Source organism: Misgurnus anguillicaudatus, chromosome 2 (assembly GCF_027580225.2).
Source record: "Misgurnus anguillicaudatus chromosome 2, ASM2758022v2, whole genome shotgun sequence".
Classification (NCBI taxonomy): domain Eukaryota; kingdom Metazoa; phylum Chordata; class Actinopteri; order Cypriniformes; family Cobitidae; genus Misgurnus; species Misgurnus anguillicaudatus.
Genome location: NC_073338.2, coordinates 40288947 through 40308246, shown reverse-complemented (window position 1 = coordinate 40308246; position 19300 = coordinate 40288947). Strand labels below are relative to the sequence as shown.

General features: G+C 38.3%; 1 protein-coding gene across 1 annotated transcript in view; it reads left to right on the top strand.

The window, feature by feature from the left end:
* Positions 1 to 3085: 3085 nt before the first annotated feature.
* hs6st1a (heparan sulfate 6-O-sulfotransferase 1a) overlaps positions 3086 to 19300 on the top strand; it is a 182624-nt gene continuing 166409 nt past the window's right edge. Inside the window, exon 1 of the mRNA XM_055203171.2 lies at positions 3086 to 3914. Within this exon, the coding sequence (XP_055059146.1) occupies positions 3394 to 3914 (521 nt within the window). The 5' untranslated portion in view covers positions 3086 to 3393. The remainder of the gene's footprint in view (positions 3915 to 19300) is intronic.

The window sequence follows — 19300 nt, the reverse complement described above, 5'->3', positions numbered from 1 at the left end:
ACAATCAAGTTAAACTTTATTTTGTTTAGATGCAACATAATTATGATAGATATGTTCTACCATAGATTTATATTACGGGAATAAGCCATTCAATGCAAATCCACCTATACTTTAAAATGCTGAGCAAAGCAATTCCAATGGTTTGTACTCAGTATTAGTGTGTATTTCAGAGCCCAGTCTCCTGAAGATGCGTATAAATAGCACGAAGTGTAAAACTCGTGCAATACATACGCCAAATTCCACTTTGGCGTGCATTCCCATTCACTTAAACGGTGCATCTTTTTTTGTCGTTTTATTTATTGGTTTCTCAATTTTTTGGCTATTTTTTTACATTTTCGCTTGGGTTTAGGGTTAGAACAACTTTTTGTTATATAAAAATGACATCCTAACCCAAACCCCAACTCTAACCCCAACTCCAAGCGACCATGGCTTATATATGGACAAAAACATGGAGAAACCTGTATATTAAATAACCTCATTAAGCAAATCTAAAATCTAACCCTAAACCCAAGGAAAATGGTTTAAAAAACAGGAAAAAATTGAGAAACCAATAAATAAAACGACAAAAAAGATGCACCGTTTAAGTGAATGGGAAGGACTTGCGTATCATATGCACGCCAAAGTGGAATTTGGCGTATGTATTGCACGAGTTTCGTGCTATTTATACGCATCTCCAGGAGACTGGGTAGGTATTTCAAGTATATGAATAGTCAATATTATTGTGGACATCTGCTTTATCCATCTCTCCAGAAGATGTTTGTACTTGACTTTGTTTCTCAAATAAGGAACTTCTAAATCTATTAATACTGTTAGGAAATAAAAATAAAGCTTTTTGTTTCAGACTTAAAAATAATAACTACAACATTCCATTGTGTTTAGGTAGATAGCCACAGTGATGCCAGGGGTCGGAGGTGATTAAATCAGGAAGGCCGTCCTTGGTTAATCAAAAGCAGCCCTGTGTCCTGTTTGGATCTCTAACTGTGTGTGCGTCTGTATTTAGGAGAGAAAGATAAATTCAAGGTAATTTTCCTTTTAGTTCGACCGCTGCACAAATTGAAACCAGTTGCAATGCAACCCACCTCAATAAAAGTTGCTTTCTTTAAACAGAATAAGTTTTGGAAACCCACCAAATTAATAAATTAGTCTCACATTGTAGCAAAACACTATAGGGCGGTCTATTGATTCTTCATTTCTAGTATTCCCTATTTGCACCACATAATTCATGTATCTAACCTGCTTGCTACTACAAGAAAATCACCATGAAAACAGCCACCGTGCATCAAGCCTTTGAAAGTTGGTAAATGTGCTGTGAGTTATGCATGAAGGAGCCCACCGTGTGCTCCAGGAGTTAATGTAAATGCATAACTGGACCAGAGGGCAGGACTGACTTTAACATTTATCTCAGTGAAGCGACTCAGCAGCAACGATCAGCCGCAACACAGCATTTCCGCAGCTTCATTATGCAGCGGGTCCCCAGGCACAATAATCATGATATCAAATGACAAGCCTTTGCTTCTCGGCTGTAAATAAAAATATGTTAATTCGGCTTGCAGTATTTAAACGACCAAGTTGCAAATATCATTTTTGTTAGTTAATTTGTACAAGATCAGTGGCTTAAAGAGATATACGCCAGGAAATTACTTATGTTAACAGATTAGCTATGCAGTTGAGTAATGATATTGCAAGCTTTAGTTTTATTAGTTCTTGAGAATTAATGTTGTTAATGTCGTTATGTTGAACGATGAAAAGGGAAAAACTATTAAGGCCACATAGCATTAGTGTTTGTATAAATTGTACAGTACAATACATTTTCCTGGTTTCTCCACCGTTCTTTCACTTTTAGTAGACTTTATATCTTTTCTATGAAAAACAATTTTGTTTGATAACATACAGTAAAACAACATAAACAAAAAGCAAATCCTTTCAATAAAACAAACACATGCTTATGGCAATCAAACTTCAGATTCACACAGTTCTCAATACTGCCCACTAGCTGTGGAGGAGAAGTTCAGCCTGCATGGTACTAAAGCCTAAAACAGTTGATTTTATGTTTCACGAATTGCAAAGATGATTCCTAACACAAAGCATTTTTCTAAATGTAAACTCAATTTTTGTTATTTAAAGTGAAAAATAAACATTAAATTGGGTAATATATATATTTATAATATACTATGCCATATTACCCAATTAAATATTTATTTTGGGTGATTATTGAGTGATTATTGTCTTGTTTGTTATGTTATGTGATGTTATGTCTGCCCTACCCAGTCTCATGTAGATGCGTATAAATAGCACAAAGTGTGAAAATCGTGCAATACATATGCCAAATTCCACTTTGACGTGCATATGATACGCCAGTCCTTCCCATTCACTTAAACGGCGCATATTTTCGTCATTTTATTTATTGGTTTCTCAATTTTTTCTGTTTTTTTAACCATTTTCGCTTGGGTTTAGGGTTAGATTTCAGACTAGGTTATTTAATATACAGGTTTCTCCATGTTTTTGTCTATATTTAAGCCATGGTCACTTGGAGTTGGGGTTAGAATTGGGGTTTGGGTTAGGATGTCATTTTTCTATAACAAAAAGTTATAACCCTAAAACCAAGCGAAAATGTTAAAAAAAATTGAGAAACCAATAAATAAAACGACAAAATAGATGCGACGTTTAAGTGAATGTGAAGGACTTGCGTTACATATGCATGCCAAAGTGGAATTTAGCGTATGTATTGCATGATTTTCATACTTTGTGCTATTTATACGCAACTCTGTGAGACTGAGTTGGACTGCCAGTGAAAGAAAGAAAAAGATGACCAATGAAACAGCTTTGCCTTACATTTCAGCATTAAATGAACTTTTCCAAGCTGCACCATAAAACAAGTTTATTAACAGAATATAGTTAATATAATAATAATAATTAATCATTTAAAATACATTTAAAAATAATTCTAAGATGATTTAACGTCAATTTGCCATTGTTGGACTAAAACGGGAGATTAGTTTTATAGAAATACGTATTTCAATAAAAGTCGCGGGCGTTTACCACACCCTAAATATTATTCCTCATTGGGTTTTCGAGTGAGTGTGGAGCGCGCGTGTGTTGTGAAAGTGGGTGTCGCTGTGCACGCTGTTGGAGGAGCTTCACATCGATGTGTCGAGGACTTTAAACGTACCGTAGTCTGCAAACACACCGTGTCACGCAGTGGCAAAGAGAGAGAGTGAGATTGCGCCGGATCCCGCGCTGCAATACTTCTGATACAATGCATCCAACCGCTTACTGTCCGATACAATGTATCTGATTATTTACTTTCACCGCGCGCTGTTCTGACCGCGGTGTGTTTTTATGGAGACAGTGTATCGGCGTCCTAAAAAACAGTGAACCGGGAAATGGTAACACATGAACCTTCTCACTGGAAGGAACATGGTTGAGAGGAGCAGTAAATTTCTGTTCGTCGTTGTCTGCTCGGTTCTGTTCATGCTGATTCTGTATCAGTACGTGGCCCCGGGGATGATGAACTTCGGATCTCCGCACGGTTACGCGCTGGAGGACGATGCGGATCTCTTCCCGACCCCCGATCCACATTACGTGAAGAAATTCTACTTCCCCATCCGAGATCTGGAGCGCACTGTGGATTTTGAAATCAAAGGGGATGATGTGATCGTCTTTCTTCACATCCAGAAGACCGGGGGTACCACGTTCGGCAGGCATCTGGTCCAGAACGTCAGGCTGGAGGTACCGTGCGACTGCAGACCCGGTCAGAAGAAGTGTACCTGTTACCGACCCAATAGGAAAGAGACGTGGCTCTTCTCGCGGTTCTCCACCGGTTGGAGTTGTGGCTTACATGCGGACTGGACCGAACTCACCAACTGCGTACCGGGTGTTTTGAATAAAAAGGAGAACAGGATGAAAAACCAAAGGTAATGCTTTTTTATTGGGATGCTTTTTTAAGAAACGACTGGCTAAACACGTGAAGCAATGTTTTTGGGCACCATTAGTTTCCTGTGAGATCATATTGCGCGTGCAGTCTGTGATGCTCCATAAATGCTGTCTAGGTGCGAGGAGGTTTCAAAACACGGGCAGTGTGTATAAGACTTTAAAACTTTAAATAATGTTCATTTTATATGCAACACAATGCACGTGAATAATCGTGCACAGTTATTAGATTTGTTTGTGCATTTGTGGTTTTGAAACAGAGCTGTAACGTCTGACATGTACCATGGTAACCACAGTTTGCACTGTAATATAATAGTATCAAAATGTAGATCAGTCAATGTTGAAACTGCAAAAAACACACAATAACTTCTAATATGCAAACAATAAAAACTCTCTCTCTATCCCTCTCTTTAAAAATATATTTTAAGACAATGGTGGAGAATACCAAGTTTCCACAGATTTATTTTAGTAACACTTGTTATAGCAACTTTATGGTACAGTATATAACTATATCATGGAAGATTTCTGTAAGATGAAAAAGTGTTCGTTCTGGTGTCAGGTGGATAACAATTAAAAAGACTTTGCTCTATCAAATGTTTAATTCTGAGAACTGCATGTGTTTGTATTTCCCCCCAAGTGCTGGAGTTATAAAATTACTGTGTTGTAAAACAGCATTTGGTAAACACGGAAAGTTTTGCCAGGATTGTGGGTTTGGAATATCACCCATTCTGCACGCTCTATACTGTAGAAAGACCTTGTGTAGATCTAAAATAACCGGCCGTTTGTAGTCAGGGACATGTTGTGGTATCTCCGTTAAGAATTGTCCATTTAATCCTACAGGCTTTCCCCAATCCCTCCTTGTAGTTTTGTGAAACTGTTTAATTTATATTTCAAAGCGTTAAAAGAGCATTAGCGGTACTGTTTGCAGAGTACACTATGTTTACTTTTGGAGTGATGTAAAATCCTTCTCAAACTCTTGTATGTGTGGACACTGTTTAAGTTTCTAATAGGATTTTGTGGATTAAATTATCAGAGCCTTGCAATGTCAAATACATCAGATCAGATTTACCAAATACACACCAGCCTAACGTCGCTACTTAAAAAAGCACTGTCTGGATACCCTTGAGTCAAAAACTATTCCTGCTCCTGATATGACAGAGATGACACAGCTCCTGTTGCTTTTGGCGAGCTTGGGAATGTGGTGATGATATGGATGCACATTCCTGTCCTTGATTAATATCTCCCGTGATAAAAGCCGACAGGACACACCAGTGTTATTCTCCCCTAATTTATCACACATGTATGGCCCTGTTTACACCTGGTATAAGATGCATTTTGGTTGAGCGGATCACAAATGAGTGACGCTAACTACAGGTGTAAACGTTTTGAGCACGTCCACTTTCGACCACATCCAAAGGTAGTTGTAAACCCATTAGACCGCGTGTAGACTTGCATGTGGTCAAAAGACTGCCTACTCTTCGCCTGTTGTTGATCTAATGTATAAAGTACCGATCACAATGTTTTTACATTAGTCCTGACTTAAAGCACGAACGTGTCATTGATACAGCTGCTCTCCGCCTATTTAATTCTTGTTTCACTTTGCGAGTGTGTGATGTGAAAGTTGTGTAACTTATTTCATCAATTTCTCTGAAATATCAGAGAAAGCCCTTACATACAGCCGTGGGAAAAAGTAAGAGACCACTTTAAGATTATTTAATTTTTTTTTATTTACGAGTAGGGGTGTAACGGTACGTGTATTCGTACCGGACCGTTTCGGTACAGGGCTTTCGGGACGGTGCACATGTGCACCGAATGGCCGAAAGCAATCTTTTGTGTGCAGAACGTTCTGTGACAGCGAGAATAAGGAATTCGTGATCAGATTTTTTTTCTGCACCTCACGTCAATTATATCAATTATATCAAGTCTCTTGAGTGGTCTCTTATTTTTTTCCGGGGCTGTATATGTATAAAACGTTGTGCAGCAATGTTTACTAACAACACAAGCAGCGGACTCTGACCTAACATTAGTGCACGTCAGCTTAAACCCATCATTCTCCCGCTCGTGTTTTAGGAACTCACCTATAGACCATCCCCTGTAAGTAAACAGGACAGAAGCGGTCAAAAAAGATTGCGATGTGATCGACCAAAACGCATCTTAATACCAAGTGTATTCAATGTGCTATATGAGAACACTTTGCCTTGAAATGTGCACAAAGAAGCACATTTCCCGTTTTCAAAACCTGCATCATTCCCATAATTAGATGGGAAATAATGTGCGTAGAAAATTTGGATTTGACATGCTTCTTTGTTGCACTGATCCAAGCATTGTATTAGTTACAGTGATTTCTAAAGCCCATTGTTGGACACATGAAGGATTGTAACCTTGCACACCATCGTTTCTTAAAACCTTGCAAAAGTTAAAAGAGAGATTTCTGAGTAAAGATCAGTTCTCAGAACTTAATCATTCTTATTCATCGAGTACTCTTGAATAATAAGTTTAATCATTAAAAACAAGACTATTGAACTATGGAGGTTGAGAATAGGAACTGTAATTGTTTGAGAGATTCAGTTTGTTTATTGCTTTGGTTGCTCAGAACTAAATTGGTGGATATTCAGACACTTGTCACTCAACAGGGAAAATATAAAGAGTTATATATAAGCTGCAAATATAAAGCCTACAAGTGCAAGGTTTGTTGCTTCATTAAATACCTTTTTCTGACAACTTGTTGACAACTTGTTATGAGAAGCTGCAATTAATTAGTAATTCTGAAGTTCAGTGCCATATTCTCATTTTGGAAAAGCTGTAATTATTATGAATATTTTGACTTATAGTATAGCTCCCTGCATTCTTGTACCTAAGAGGCTGTTTACACCTGATATTAAAGGAACACGCTGACTTTTTGGGACTAATAGCTTATCCATCGTATCCCCCAGAGTTAGATAAGTCCACCCTTTTCATCTAAGTGCGTCTGACGCACCCACCGCTAGCCTAGCTTAGCACAAAGACTGGAAGTAAATGGCTCCAGCTAGAATACTGCTCTCAATAAGTATAACACCAAATGCCAAAAATAACTGCCAAAAGAATTGCTACTTGTGCGGAGTGATTTGCTCGCAGCACCTAAGAAACGCCGTAATGAGAAGCGGAGAGTTCGCACAAGTGTTGCGCAAATCAATCCGCCCACGTAGCAGTGCTTCGCCTTTTGAGAATATAGTTCCCAGTATGTATACGATTAAAAGATGGCTGTGTCCCATATGACCATGTTATTTGTACACGCTGTGACTATACGGGTGATTCTCAAGAAATCCAGACTTAAAATTGCACATATAATATTAAGGTTTGAACTTACTATAACCATTATATTTTAGAGGATTTTTAAAAAAATGTTAGTTCCTTGAGGGCTTAAACAATGATTGAAAATTGTTGCGGAGGATGAGAGAATTTTTCTTGGACACATTTATATTCCTTATTATTGTCTCTACATTTACCAATGATCATCACCAAATACCACATGTTTCTTTACTGTAAATGTTTATAGTATAACATGCACTGAAGCTTTTTATTTTTTAGATTTCTTAATTAGAAATATTTCCATGTCGAATAACCAAAATCCAGTCATGGATACATTGAGGTAATTAAGATTTTCCCTTTAAATGTGGAAAAAAGCATAAAATTGGTTTGTATGATGTCATTTGAAATCATGTGCAAAATAGTACATGAAGAGATGTTTGTAACTGTATGCTTCTTATTTTCATACTCTTACTTTGCATTTACTTTTTTTATCAAAATGTTTCGTGACACCTCATAAGTCTAATTTCGCGAGAATCACCCATACAAATCACAACATATAATAGGAAAATGTTGGCGTTATTTTGTCACTTATTGGGAGCAGTATGCTAGCTGGAGCCATTTACTTCCAGTCTTTGTGCTAAGCTAGGCTAGCGGTGGGTGCGTCAAACAGAGTTACGGGGCGCACATAGATGAAAGTCGGCATGTTCCTTTAAGATGCATTTTGGTTGATCAAATGACAAGTGTACAACGCTAAATACCGGTGTAAATGGGGTGTAAAAGTTTTGAGCTTGTCCACTTTCAACCACATTCAGAGGTGATAGAAAACACATTTGACCGGATTGCTTCTGTGGTGTAGACGCACATGTGGTTGAATGTCACATAAGACCACCCACTCTTTAGCTATTGATCTAATGTGATGTACCAAGCACAATGTTTTCCTGTCAGACATAATTTCTAACGCTAGCCCACAGTGTTCAGCATGGTCTTTAGGCTTTTATTAATAAGCAGCTGCTCTTTCATTTTTGTTTCATTTTGCAGTGAAAGTTGCATGATCTTATTTCATCAATTGCTCTGAAATATCAGAGAAAGCTCTTACATTTACAAAACATTGTTCAGCATGTTTACTAACAACACAAGCCGCGACTCTTACATAATATAAGTTTGCATCAATTTAAACTGTCATTTCTCCCACTCACGTTAAAACGCAAGCAGAGGGACTCGCCCACAGGCCACCTCCTCTGTAATCTTGATATAAGAGGTCGAAAGTTAACAAAAGGGACAGATTAAAATACTGCAGTGTACCAACTGCGATCCGATCGACCAAAACGCATCTTAACTCTTTCGCCGCCAGAGAAAACGCTTCCCTGCCAATGACGAGAATGACTAATTTTATACTTAATGTACTAAAAATAGTACGTCTTAAGATAATCTTTAAAGTCGCCATGAATCGGAAGTAGCGATTGCCTTATTTTCCCCATGGTGACATATATCCGAATGATAATCAGCCTTTGAGATGAAATAAGGCAGGGCTGGATTTGAATTTGTCCATCGAGATCTGATTGGATCGTTTGAAGTTGGGTCGTGTTGCTAATTGCTAATCGCTGCGATCTACTCCCGGACCCCGCCCACCTGCCATACTTATGACCGGAAGTTTTGAGGAGGGGAGGAGATTTGCATTTTTGATTAAAGATTATGAGCACACACAAATTTAAAAAAAATAACGAAGCTCACAGATAAGTCATTTGTTAATAATACCACAATATAAAAAAAATATATAGGTTTTCATTTCAATTTCATTGCGACGTTAAAGGTGCAGTGTGTAAATTTTAGTGGCAACTAGTGGTGATGTTGCAAATTGCAACCAACGGCTCAGTCCACGGCTCACCCCTCACATTTGAAACGCATAGAAAAACTACGACAGCCGCCACATGACAAACATATCATCGTTGGAGCCAACTTAGTAAAAAAGTTTGTCCGTTAAGGGCTTCTGTAGGAACGTGGCGCTTCAAAATGGCGACCTCCATGTAAGGGGACCCTCTGTGTCATTCTAAGGTAATAAAAACATAACAGTTAATTATGTAAGGTCTTTATAATATAGTTATGCATATCATATTGCATTTCTGTCAACAGATCCTTTTAAAAGTTACACATTGCACCTTTAAGGACATCTGAGTATACTTATCTGTGCTATTTTGAGACGAGCTAAAATGTATTTTAAAAATGTATTTTGGTACCACTTCTTGTAGTAAATCTGAATCCATCTTTGTGTGACAGATGGGTTTAAGTTTACTACAAATATATATTTTTTTAATACAGAGATAGTATGTTAAAAGCACATTTTAGTTCATATTCATTGTGTCTCAAAATAGCACAGATAAGTACACCAAGATGTTCTTAAGAAGTATATAAGAATAATTTTTTGTATATTAAGTACAAAATTAGTGCACAAAATAAGTAAATTATGAGAGGGTACTACTTTTTGGCACCTCCGAAATTTGAAGCATGTTGGGCAGGCACAGCACAAGGTTTAACACCTGTCGTCAGTCCATTGAGTTACAGTGCACGGAAGCCAGCACCATTCCCAACAACAGGCGGGAAGCAATCTGACAGCTGTGTCAATCTGCATGCTTGTTAGACGTGTTTAACGGCCTTGTTTGTGTGTAAATCTCTCTCACGGCTCCTGAGATGATAGAGACGGTCATTGTTTCTCCTTCTTGCTGGCCATTAAAGTAGCAAAGGACGAGCATTTAATTATGAACCGGTTGCATTCGAATGTTTGGGATTTCCAGTGTCACATTTCCGAATCGCTTCCTTTTCCCGAGGGACGCAGAGACGTGAGAATGATGGGGTAATTTAATTGCTTAACGAGATGTGTATGACCAGAATCTCATTGAAGCGCCGGTATCACTCGGAAGCCATCTGGCATGCGGTGTTTTTAGCTGTCAAGCGTAAAGCACAGGGGTTTCAGACTGGAGTCCAGAGGAGCGTTTGTGTGTGGGTGTGAGGTGTTGGTCTATGTTTCCCACAGTGATAGGTGTGTGCAATCAGCCACCAGTGGTTGTGTTTTTTTCGCCCCCATTGGAGTAGCAGACCATACCCTGCTGCTTTAGGCTGTGTGTAATCTGTTTAATGAAGGGCCTGCATCTGCTCTTTGGTTGATATGTTCAGAACGGTAGAAACAGGGATGCTGTGCCCATGGAGAGGAAATTAAAGGACATGCATAAGGGCAGAAATATATACTGAAAATTATGGAAATACTATGGGATTATATAACAATGATTTTAGTACTTCAATAAGTTATGTATATTCATAGTTTTTGGTAAACTGGGCAAACGGATAGAAAGATGCTGTTTTTCCTCAGAATAAATGTGATATAGTTGTTATATAATTATCGGATTTATTTACATCTTTTTTCATTGATTTCCAAACTTAAGCATTATCGTATTGTGTAGGATACATCGAATTGTTAAGCAAGATATTGCATATTACATTACACTCTAAAAATGACACTTTTAAAAATAACCCACCCAGCGTTGGGTCAAAATGGGATGAGCCCAGTCCATTGGGTTGTAATTTAACCTATGCTGGGTTGTTTTAACCCAAAATGTTGAGTCAAATATATATTTATGGGGGGTTAATTTAACCCTACGGCTGGGCTCATCCTTTTTTGACCCAATGCTGGGTTATTTTTAAAAGTGTCATTTTTAGAGTGTAATGTAATATGCAATATCTTGCTAAATAATGGGATGTATCCTACACAATACGATAATGCTTAAGTTTGGAAATCAATGAAAAAATATGTAAAATCCGATAATTATATAACAACTATATCACATTTATTCTGAGGAAAAACAGCATCTTTCTATCCAGCATTTTCTTTAGAGTGTAGGACTGCACAATTAATCGAAAAAAACTAATCTGGATTACAATTATGAGTGAAACAATTACACAATTGGCAAAAACCTTAATGACAGCTGTCCATTTGTGCTAATTTCTGTGGTTTTCGGCAGTATGTTTGGGCACCCATACAGTGGTATATTAGAGATTTTAAAATTGATAAGTTGACGGGACCTGTTTAGAATTGACCAAGCAGCTGCTTCACAGAAATTCACAGATTAATTGGCAGTAATATTTGCAATTACAATATCAAGGTGAATAATCATCAATTATGATTTTTGTCATAATCGTGCAGCCCTATATCAATTTTTTTTTCAATAATATGCAGTCCTAACTAGGGATGGGCACGGATATTCGAATATTCGATCAGCAATAATAATTCGAATTTAAAAAATGCTATTCGAATGTTTGTTTGTTTTTAATGTGCCGTATTTGGCCACTGGCTCACGTGAGGGCTCACGTGTTATTAAACGTGCTTCTCCGCCGCCCGCATCAACACATCATGAGACTGAGATTTGTAAGCTTTCTGTTATAAAGTCTACTTTATTTTGTTAATAACGACACGGAGAACGAAATGAAACGGAGAACATGTATTATATGCGGTGCTCTTTCGAAAATGAACCGGATAACTGCACATGGCAGTTTAAAAGCAAAGCTCCGTCTTTGTGAAATGTTGTTAAAAAAGCTAGCGTTAGAAACTTTGCACAGTCAACAATAATCTATCGAGCCAGCTTACATTATTTGTAAAATAATGTTAAATACAGATATTCAATCTTGTTCAATCCGTCTGTTGTTTTTATCGGATAACCATCATCACAAGGAAGAGTTTTCTCCGCAGCACCGGCATTATTGTATCTAGTCAGAAGAACAGGCTTTCACCGAAGCAGGTAGGATAAATGGGGTTTTCTTTATTCACAAATACATGTCAAACTAAACTGAGAAGATATTTATATGAGCAGTCGGTTATGTAGATGCGTTTTTTCGTTTGCTCCGGGCTCTTAGTTGGAGTCTGTTTAAGGGTTTAAATGATGATAACCTGTCAAGTCCTCAAACTTTAAACTTCGCAAGTCCTCAAACTTCGCTTAGATTTGGGGTTAGTGTATAATATTTGGTATAATATAATGTATGTAAGATCAAACAGTAATGAATTCATACTAACGACTGACTTGAAACTAAGGGTTTGACTGACTCAGACTTCGCTCGCATGGGGTTTTAACACCTTTTTTCTGTAGGATAATTTTTAAGAAGAATTTAAAATATATTATATATATATATTTTTTTACAATGTTTTCAACTTAAAAATACATACATATACATACAGAATATAAGTTTAGCTTGTTGTGGATATTTCCTAATTATAAGCCTTCTGTGAAATTATGACAAAATGAAAAATTCAAAAGACGCATGTCTTAATTAACATAATTTAAATAAACGAATATTCGAATAGCAAATTACTGGAAAATGCCCATCCCTAGTCCTAACATGTATACCAGCTGCAATTCCAAAAGATATTGTAAAGATAGATAAAAAATATCTGTTATCCAGCCTGATTTTACAGTAATCTGTAACTATTTTACAAGGGTGCAATTTTTTATGAATTTGTACAATACGAAATGTACAAAAACTAATTAGTTCAAATTCGATCGTACGAATGATCTCGATCGTACGAATGATCTCGATCGTACGAATGATCTCGATCGTACGAATGATCTCGATCGTACGAATGATCTCGATCGTACGAATGATCTCGATCGTACGAATGATCTCGATCGTACGAATGATCTCGATCGTACGAATGATCTTGACCGTACGAATGATCTCGACCTTGATTTACTGAGAATCGCAGGCGATTTTTTTTGCCCAGCTCTAGATCCTTCGTACGGCTGAGATCCTTCGTACGGTCAAGATCCTTCATACGGTCGAGATTAGGGATGCATGATATATCGGCCGACATATTGTTATCGGCCGATAACTGCTTATTTTTAATATTATCGGTTATCGGTCTGATAACAAAATTAGGCCGATAAATGAAAGCCAATAAATGATGGATTATTTTGGTTTGTTGAACCACTTCACTTGCTCATTGCTGGCCATGTGAAGTTTTGATTGGTGCTTTCTGTGAGATAGCACGAAGATGACACGTGTTGCGGGCTTAAGAAGAGTATGCTAGTCTAGCGCAAAGACAAGATGTCCGCGGTCTGGGAGTGTTTCATTGCGAAAATAATATGAATATTTATCGGCCTATATATATCGGTTATCGCCCCCAAATATAAAGAGTTATCGGTTATCGGTATCGGCCAAAATGTCCATATCAGTGCGTCCCTAGTCGAGATCCTTTGTATGGTCGCGAGTAAAGCCGGTTCGGTGATAAGTTGTAAATCGCCATCACCTGCTTTCAAATGGAGCGGTATTTACTACACCGAGCAATATTTCACAGAAAAGCTAGGCAAATCGCATACATTATCAGAGGCGATTTTCCACGATTATGAACGTGATTTTGCGCAGCTTCTCAGTGAAATACGGCTTCATGTAGTACTGATGAGATATGAGAATCGCAGGTGATTTCTGATCTCGATCGTACGATTGATCTCGATCATACAAATTCATACGAATTAGCCACCTTCTTAACAATTTATCTATTGCCAATAAATTGTGTTATATGTGGATAATGTACAGGGAAGGTAAATAGCTGTCAAGATTTAAAAAGTACCAAATCGTGTCAAAATAGAAGTCTGTATGACTTCTAAACGAAAGTAACAGGATAATTTTTTATACGTTTTTATACCAAATTTGCCTTTATGATCGACTTTTCATATTTGCGTGAGCTGTCCCTTTAAGCAAGTAATCCGGTTGCTGTGATTTCTCATTTTTAGCTGTCATGGATGAGGATAGAATCACAGTAGGGTGGCAGTCTGGTTAGAAGGTCTGGTGCGGTGATCAAGCAGACACAATTAACTTGAGATGACAATGTGCCAATGGGGTACCAGAACAGACTGGCACGTTCCTATTATACTAGACATTTATTATGATTATTCTTGAAGAAAAAAAAACGAAACAGCCTGTTTTACTAATGAATATTAAATGAAACGACTGTGCAGGGGCAAATCCCAGATCTCACATTTGTGGTATATCTTCTGTATATCAGAAAATGTAAAACTGCTTTCGCTTATGTGTGCATATTATAAGAGAAAATTCTGGGCCATGCGCACCTACCTGTACTGTCACTTTTTCCCTATTCTGTCTATTTAAAGGTATTGCAGGAGACTTTGAGTCCCAGTCCAATAAACTGGCACAGAAAGTCTTGCAATACTGCTGTCGATCTTTTCTTTTAATTTCATATCCACATTTATTCCTTCAGTCTCTCTCTCCCTCCATCACTTCCTGTTCTTTCAGCGATGTCAGTCTCTAATCAAATAGGCAAGATCATTTTCCACACCGTGGCTTTATGGATATGGGCTGCATGATGTACCCCAAGCGTGACTAGAACATTACAGGGATTGTATTTTCATGGAAGATTTACTGTAATTTCTAAAATGGCAGGTCTTACTAATGGACAACTACCTGCTGTATTGTAAATAACAATGTTTGACGTACATTGGAGTATGCGGCACTCCCAAAGCCCTAATTGTGCTGGAGGGGTCTTGTTATTGGGTTATTAAATCGTGAAATATTCAGACACACATGCATTTGTCCATGTACAGAGTCTAGTGTAGTATTTGGACATCCTTGTGTTTGTTATATAATATCGGATGCTCATGTGGAGCAAACGTGTGAAGTCATTCCCAAGAGGAAATTAGCTTGAGCTCTCAACTAGTGCTTGTTATTGGAAAATGTTCTCCGCTGCAGTCAATTATCGAAGATGTTCTCCTCTATTTTGTGACTAAAGCGTCAAAGTCTGACTGTTAAAAGTCTGGTCCTCTGCTTACGAGTGTACTTCTGTGTGGTTTTGCCGCTCCACAATTTATAGCCTGATGTGGTTTGCGGTCATGTGATCTTTGTGATCTGGAGGTCAGTACCTCAGAGCTTATAAAATCCTACAGTTTTTCACGTGAACCGGGATTCTGGCTCTGGAAACGTGAGCCAGATGGCACGGTGGTTCCCAGATCAGCTTGGAACAGAGAGCGGAGGTTCTGATGGGCCGGGCCGTTGCAAATAAGAGCTTGGAGCCGGGCCTGGCAGCAGCAGTCTGACCTCGATGTGTTAATCCCATCAGATCAGTGTGGATTAAATACAGGCTGCTCAAAGCTTGTTATGTGGTAATGTGGAGTCGGCGCTCACACACCGCGAAATCAAGTGAGCCGTGATTTTGGCCGAATGATTCTAGGAACGTCCATTTCAATGGATGCGTTCTTTATAGGGGTGAGGACTATGACCAAAACCTTATGTCATTGTGGCAATATCTTGGGAATTATATATATAAAATATATGTATATATTTACACACTCACCTAAAGGATTATTAGGAACACCTGCTCTATTTCTCATTAATGCAATTATCTAATCAACCAATCACATGGCTTTTGCTTTAATGCATTTAGGGGTGTGGTCCCGGTCAAGACAATCTCCTGAACTCCAGACTGAATGTCAAAAGAGGAAAGAAAGGCGATTTAAACAATTTAGAGCTTGGCATGGTTGTTGGTGCCAGACGGGCCGGTCTGAGTATTTCACAATCTGCTCAGTTACTGGGATTTTCATTCACAACCATTTCTAAGGTTTACAAAGAATGGTGTGAAAAGGGAAAAACATCCAGTATGCAGCAGTCCTGTGGGCCAAAAAGCCTTGTTGATACTAGAGGTCAGCGAGAATGGGCCAACCGATTCAAGCTTATAGAAGAGCAACTTTAACTGAAATAACCACTCGTTACAACCGAGGTATGCAGCAAAGCATTTGTGATGCCACAACACGCACAACCTTGAGGCGGATGGGCTACGACAGCAGAAGACCCCATAGTGTACCACTCATCTCCACTACAAGGAAAAAGAGGCTACAATTTGCATGAGCTCACCAAAATTGGACCGTTGAAGACTGGAAAAATGTTGCCTGGTCTCGATTTCTGTTGAGACATTCAGATGGTAGAGTCAGAATTTGGTGTAAACAGAATGAGAACATGGATCTATCATGCCTTGTTACCAATGTGCAAGCTGGTGGTGGTGGTGTAATGGTGTGGGGGATGTTTTTTTTGGCACACTTTAGGCCCCTTAGTGCCAATTGGGCATCGTTTAAATGCCACGGCCTATCTGAGCATTGTTTCTGGCCATGTCCATCCCTTTATGACCACCATGTACCCATCCTCTGATGGCTACTTCCAGCAGGATAATGCACCATGTCACAAAGCTCAAATCATTTCAAATTGGTTTCTTGAACATGACAATGAGTTCCCTGTACTAAAATGGCCTAGTAAATTAAGTCTAAAAATGATAAACATTGCATATAATTTGGTTATTTGATAAACACAAACCTACAGATCGTGGCGGCACAGTGGCTCAGTGGGTAGCAATGTTGCCTCACAGCCTTCCCTTTTGACTCTCAGCCTTTGGGTCAGCTTGAGCTTGCATGTCATCCCTTTGTCAGTGTAGGTTTACTTTAGGTACTCCGGTTTCCTCTCACAGTCCAAAAACATGTAGGTTAGGTGATTTGGAGATGCAAAAGACTTGTGTATGAATTAACCAGTGCTCGACAATGAACATAGCCTTAGATGCTGGAATGGCGTTAAGAAGCAAACAAACCAACATATCCATTTATTCATAACAATTGCATATGTCTTTAATAGCATTATATATATATCACTTGAATATGATTAAATAACAAATACATACACACCTGTGACTGTTCAGCAGCTTATTATTGCGCAAATGCATAAAACTTGTGTGTAATTTCGGCATCATAAGGACGTCATGAACAAGAATGACTTTTTTTCTCTGATCGGAAAAGAGCCGTTTTTTATCTCGCTGGTTGTGACTGCTGAAAGGCTTCTTGTTTACCTCGCTCTTTGGTGATTATCTTGGCCCATTTCTGAGTGTTGTCTGTGGAGGTTTAGTAATTGCTCGACAGCGTTCAATAGTGTTCCTGTTAGATAAGCTGTTTTTTGTTTTCAAAGACGGTCGGCGATTAGAGGTGCTATCACTCACACTATTTCAGAGAGCGAGTGCTTTTTTGTCGTCCGACATCTCAACTGCACAAAAACAAAGTGCTAACAGATAGTAAGTGTGTGTGAAGGGATGTAGGACAGTTCAAGGGAATGCCATGACCCAGACGGCTTTTTTAGGATCAGCATGCTAATGTAGTCGAGGAGGACGTCGAGCTCTAGCAAATGCACTTATCTGGAGAAGTTCAAAATTCTCATCTGTTTGTTTGTTTGATTTAATGTCTATATTTACATACAGGAGCTTAAATTAAAATTCTGTCATCATTTACTCACTCTCATGTTGTTACAAACCTGTATAAATTTTTTTGTTTTGATGAACACGAAAGAAGATATTTGGAGAATTATTTGTAATTCCAATCAGAGGCCCCATTCACTTTCATAGTAGGAAAAAGAATACTATGGCAGGGAATGGGGCTCATGAATCATCTATTAGAACAAAGACATTTATATAGGTTTGTAACAACATGAGAGTGAGTAAATTATGACAGAATTTTCATTTTTGGGTGAATGAACTGTATGTCCCTTTAAAGTACAATTTGGTTTTTAAGGTTTAATCAGTATAAATAATTAGGTCAAGTGTTTTTCTGTATTTTTGTGTCATATCTCATGGACAGGTCAGTAACGTGGTGTATATTAATAATAATGAGATGGAGGAATCAGCCGTTTGCCGTCTGATGATATGGATCTCGTGGCCCGTGAAGAGAATCGTGCCCTTGAGCCAGTCCTGATGTCTGCACTGCATGAATGAACGCTTCATTGCTTTCTCTATCACTAATGGCTTTTTAATAAACAAAGACTTGACCACCCTTCAGCCTGCCCTTTGTGTTTTGCATAAATGAATACGTGAACACTAGAGCTACAATGGACACTCTGCCTCTGTACTGCCATCTCTTTTTTTCTACTTTTTTTTTTTAACTAAATGGTACCTGTGGAAATGTAACAGATAAGCGATTTAAATCCGATCAGGCATTCTGTTTACTTCGCCATCCTGAAGAGCATGGTTGCGTAGCTACGAAAGACGCCACGGGAGCGCACTTTGAAAGGAAAAAGAGCCTTGACCCACATTTAACACACGTTTTTAGACGTGACGCGAACGACCACGGGATGCTGTAATGTATATTAAAATATCGGAAATGTGTTTAGAAACCATATCACCATTATTGGAAAGGCTCTTCTTTCTTTTAGGGGTGCACCGAAATTTCGGTCTGCGAAAATTTCGGCCGAAAATGGCATTATTGGTTTCGGGCCGAAATAAAAAATCCAGCCGAAAATGTAAACCGAAAATGAATGTCAACCGCGCCCCTCCCATCCGTGCGCTAGCGCTTGGGTTTCACTCACGGTGATCAGTCGTCTCCCACCCCTCCACTTCGTGCTCAAGCAGGTTTCACTCACGGTCTAGCTGTTTGCACGCGTCTGCAAAGATTAAGCATGTCTTGATGTGTAAACTTTAGAGAGAGTCGCGCTAATGTGTCTCATGCTGCAATCCATTAACATACATTTGGCAAATAAAGCAATGAAAAACAACGTAACGTTTTTATGTGGAGCGACTGTTGCGCTGTTTGAGATTCACCCTCAGTCTCTGTATGTGCACGCGTTTAAGTGCCCTCGGTAGTGCACATACGAGATAAACGCGTTTAAAAAAAAACAAGCAAACATAAAATCTCGCTGTTATTGACAGGGCACATATAAACAAAATTATCTCCACAGTATTCTTTTTCTAATAAAAACATTTGTTTATGTCTTAAGTGTATGTAGATTACAGTCAGATTAACCTACTTAAGTCTGTGTCATTAATGTTGATCAAACAACCCATGACAAAGAGACAAATAGCTCTAAAAAAATATATATATATTTAATTTATTGTGTTATGATTCATTTAATTTGATTTCTGACCTTATTAATGTACAACTTTGTTCTTTTTATAAATGTTTGCAATTTCTTTATTGTTTATTAGATTTTTCCCACCCGCTTTTTGCTGATCTGAAAAATAATCTGATCTGTGCCTCAAAAACTGTAATGTGATCCGAACTGTGAGTTTTTT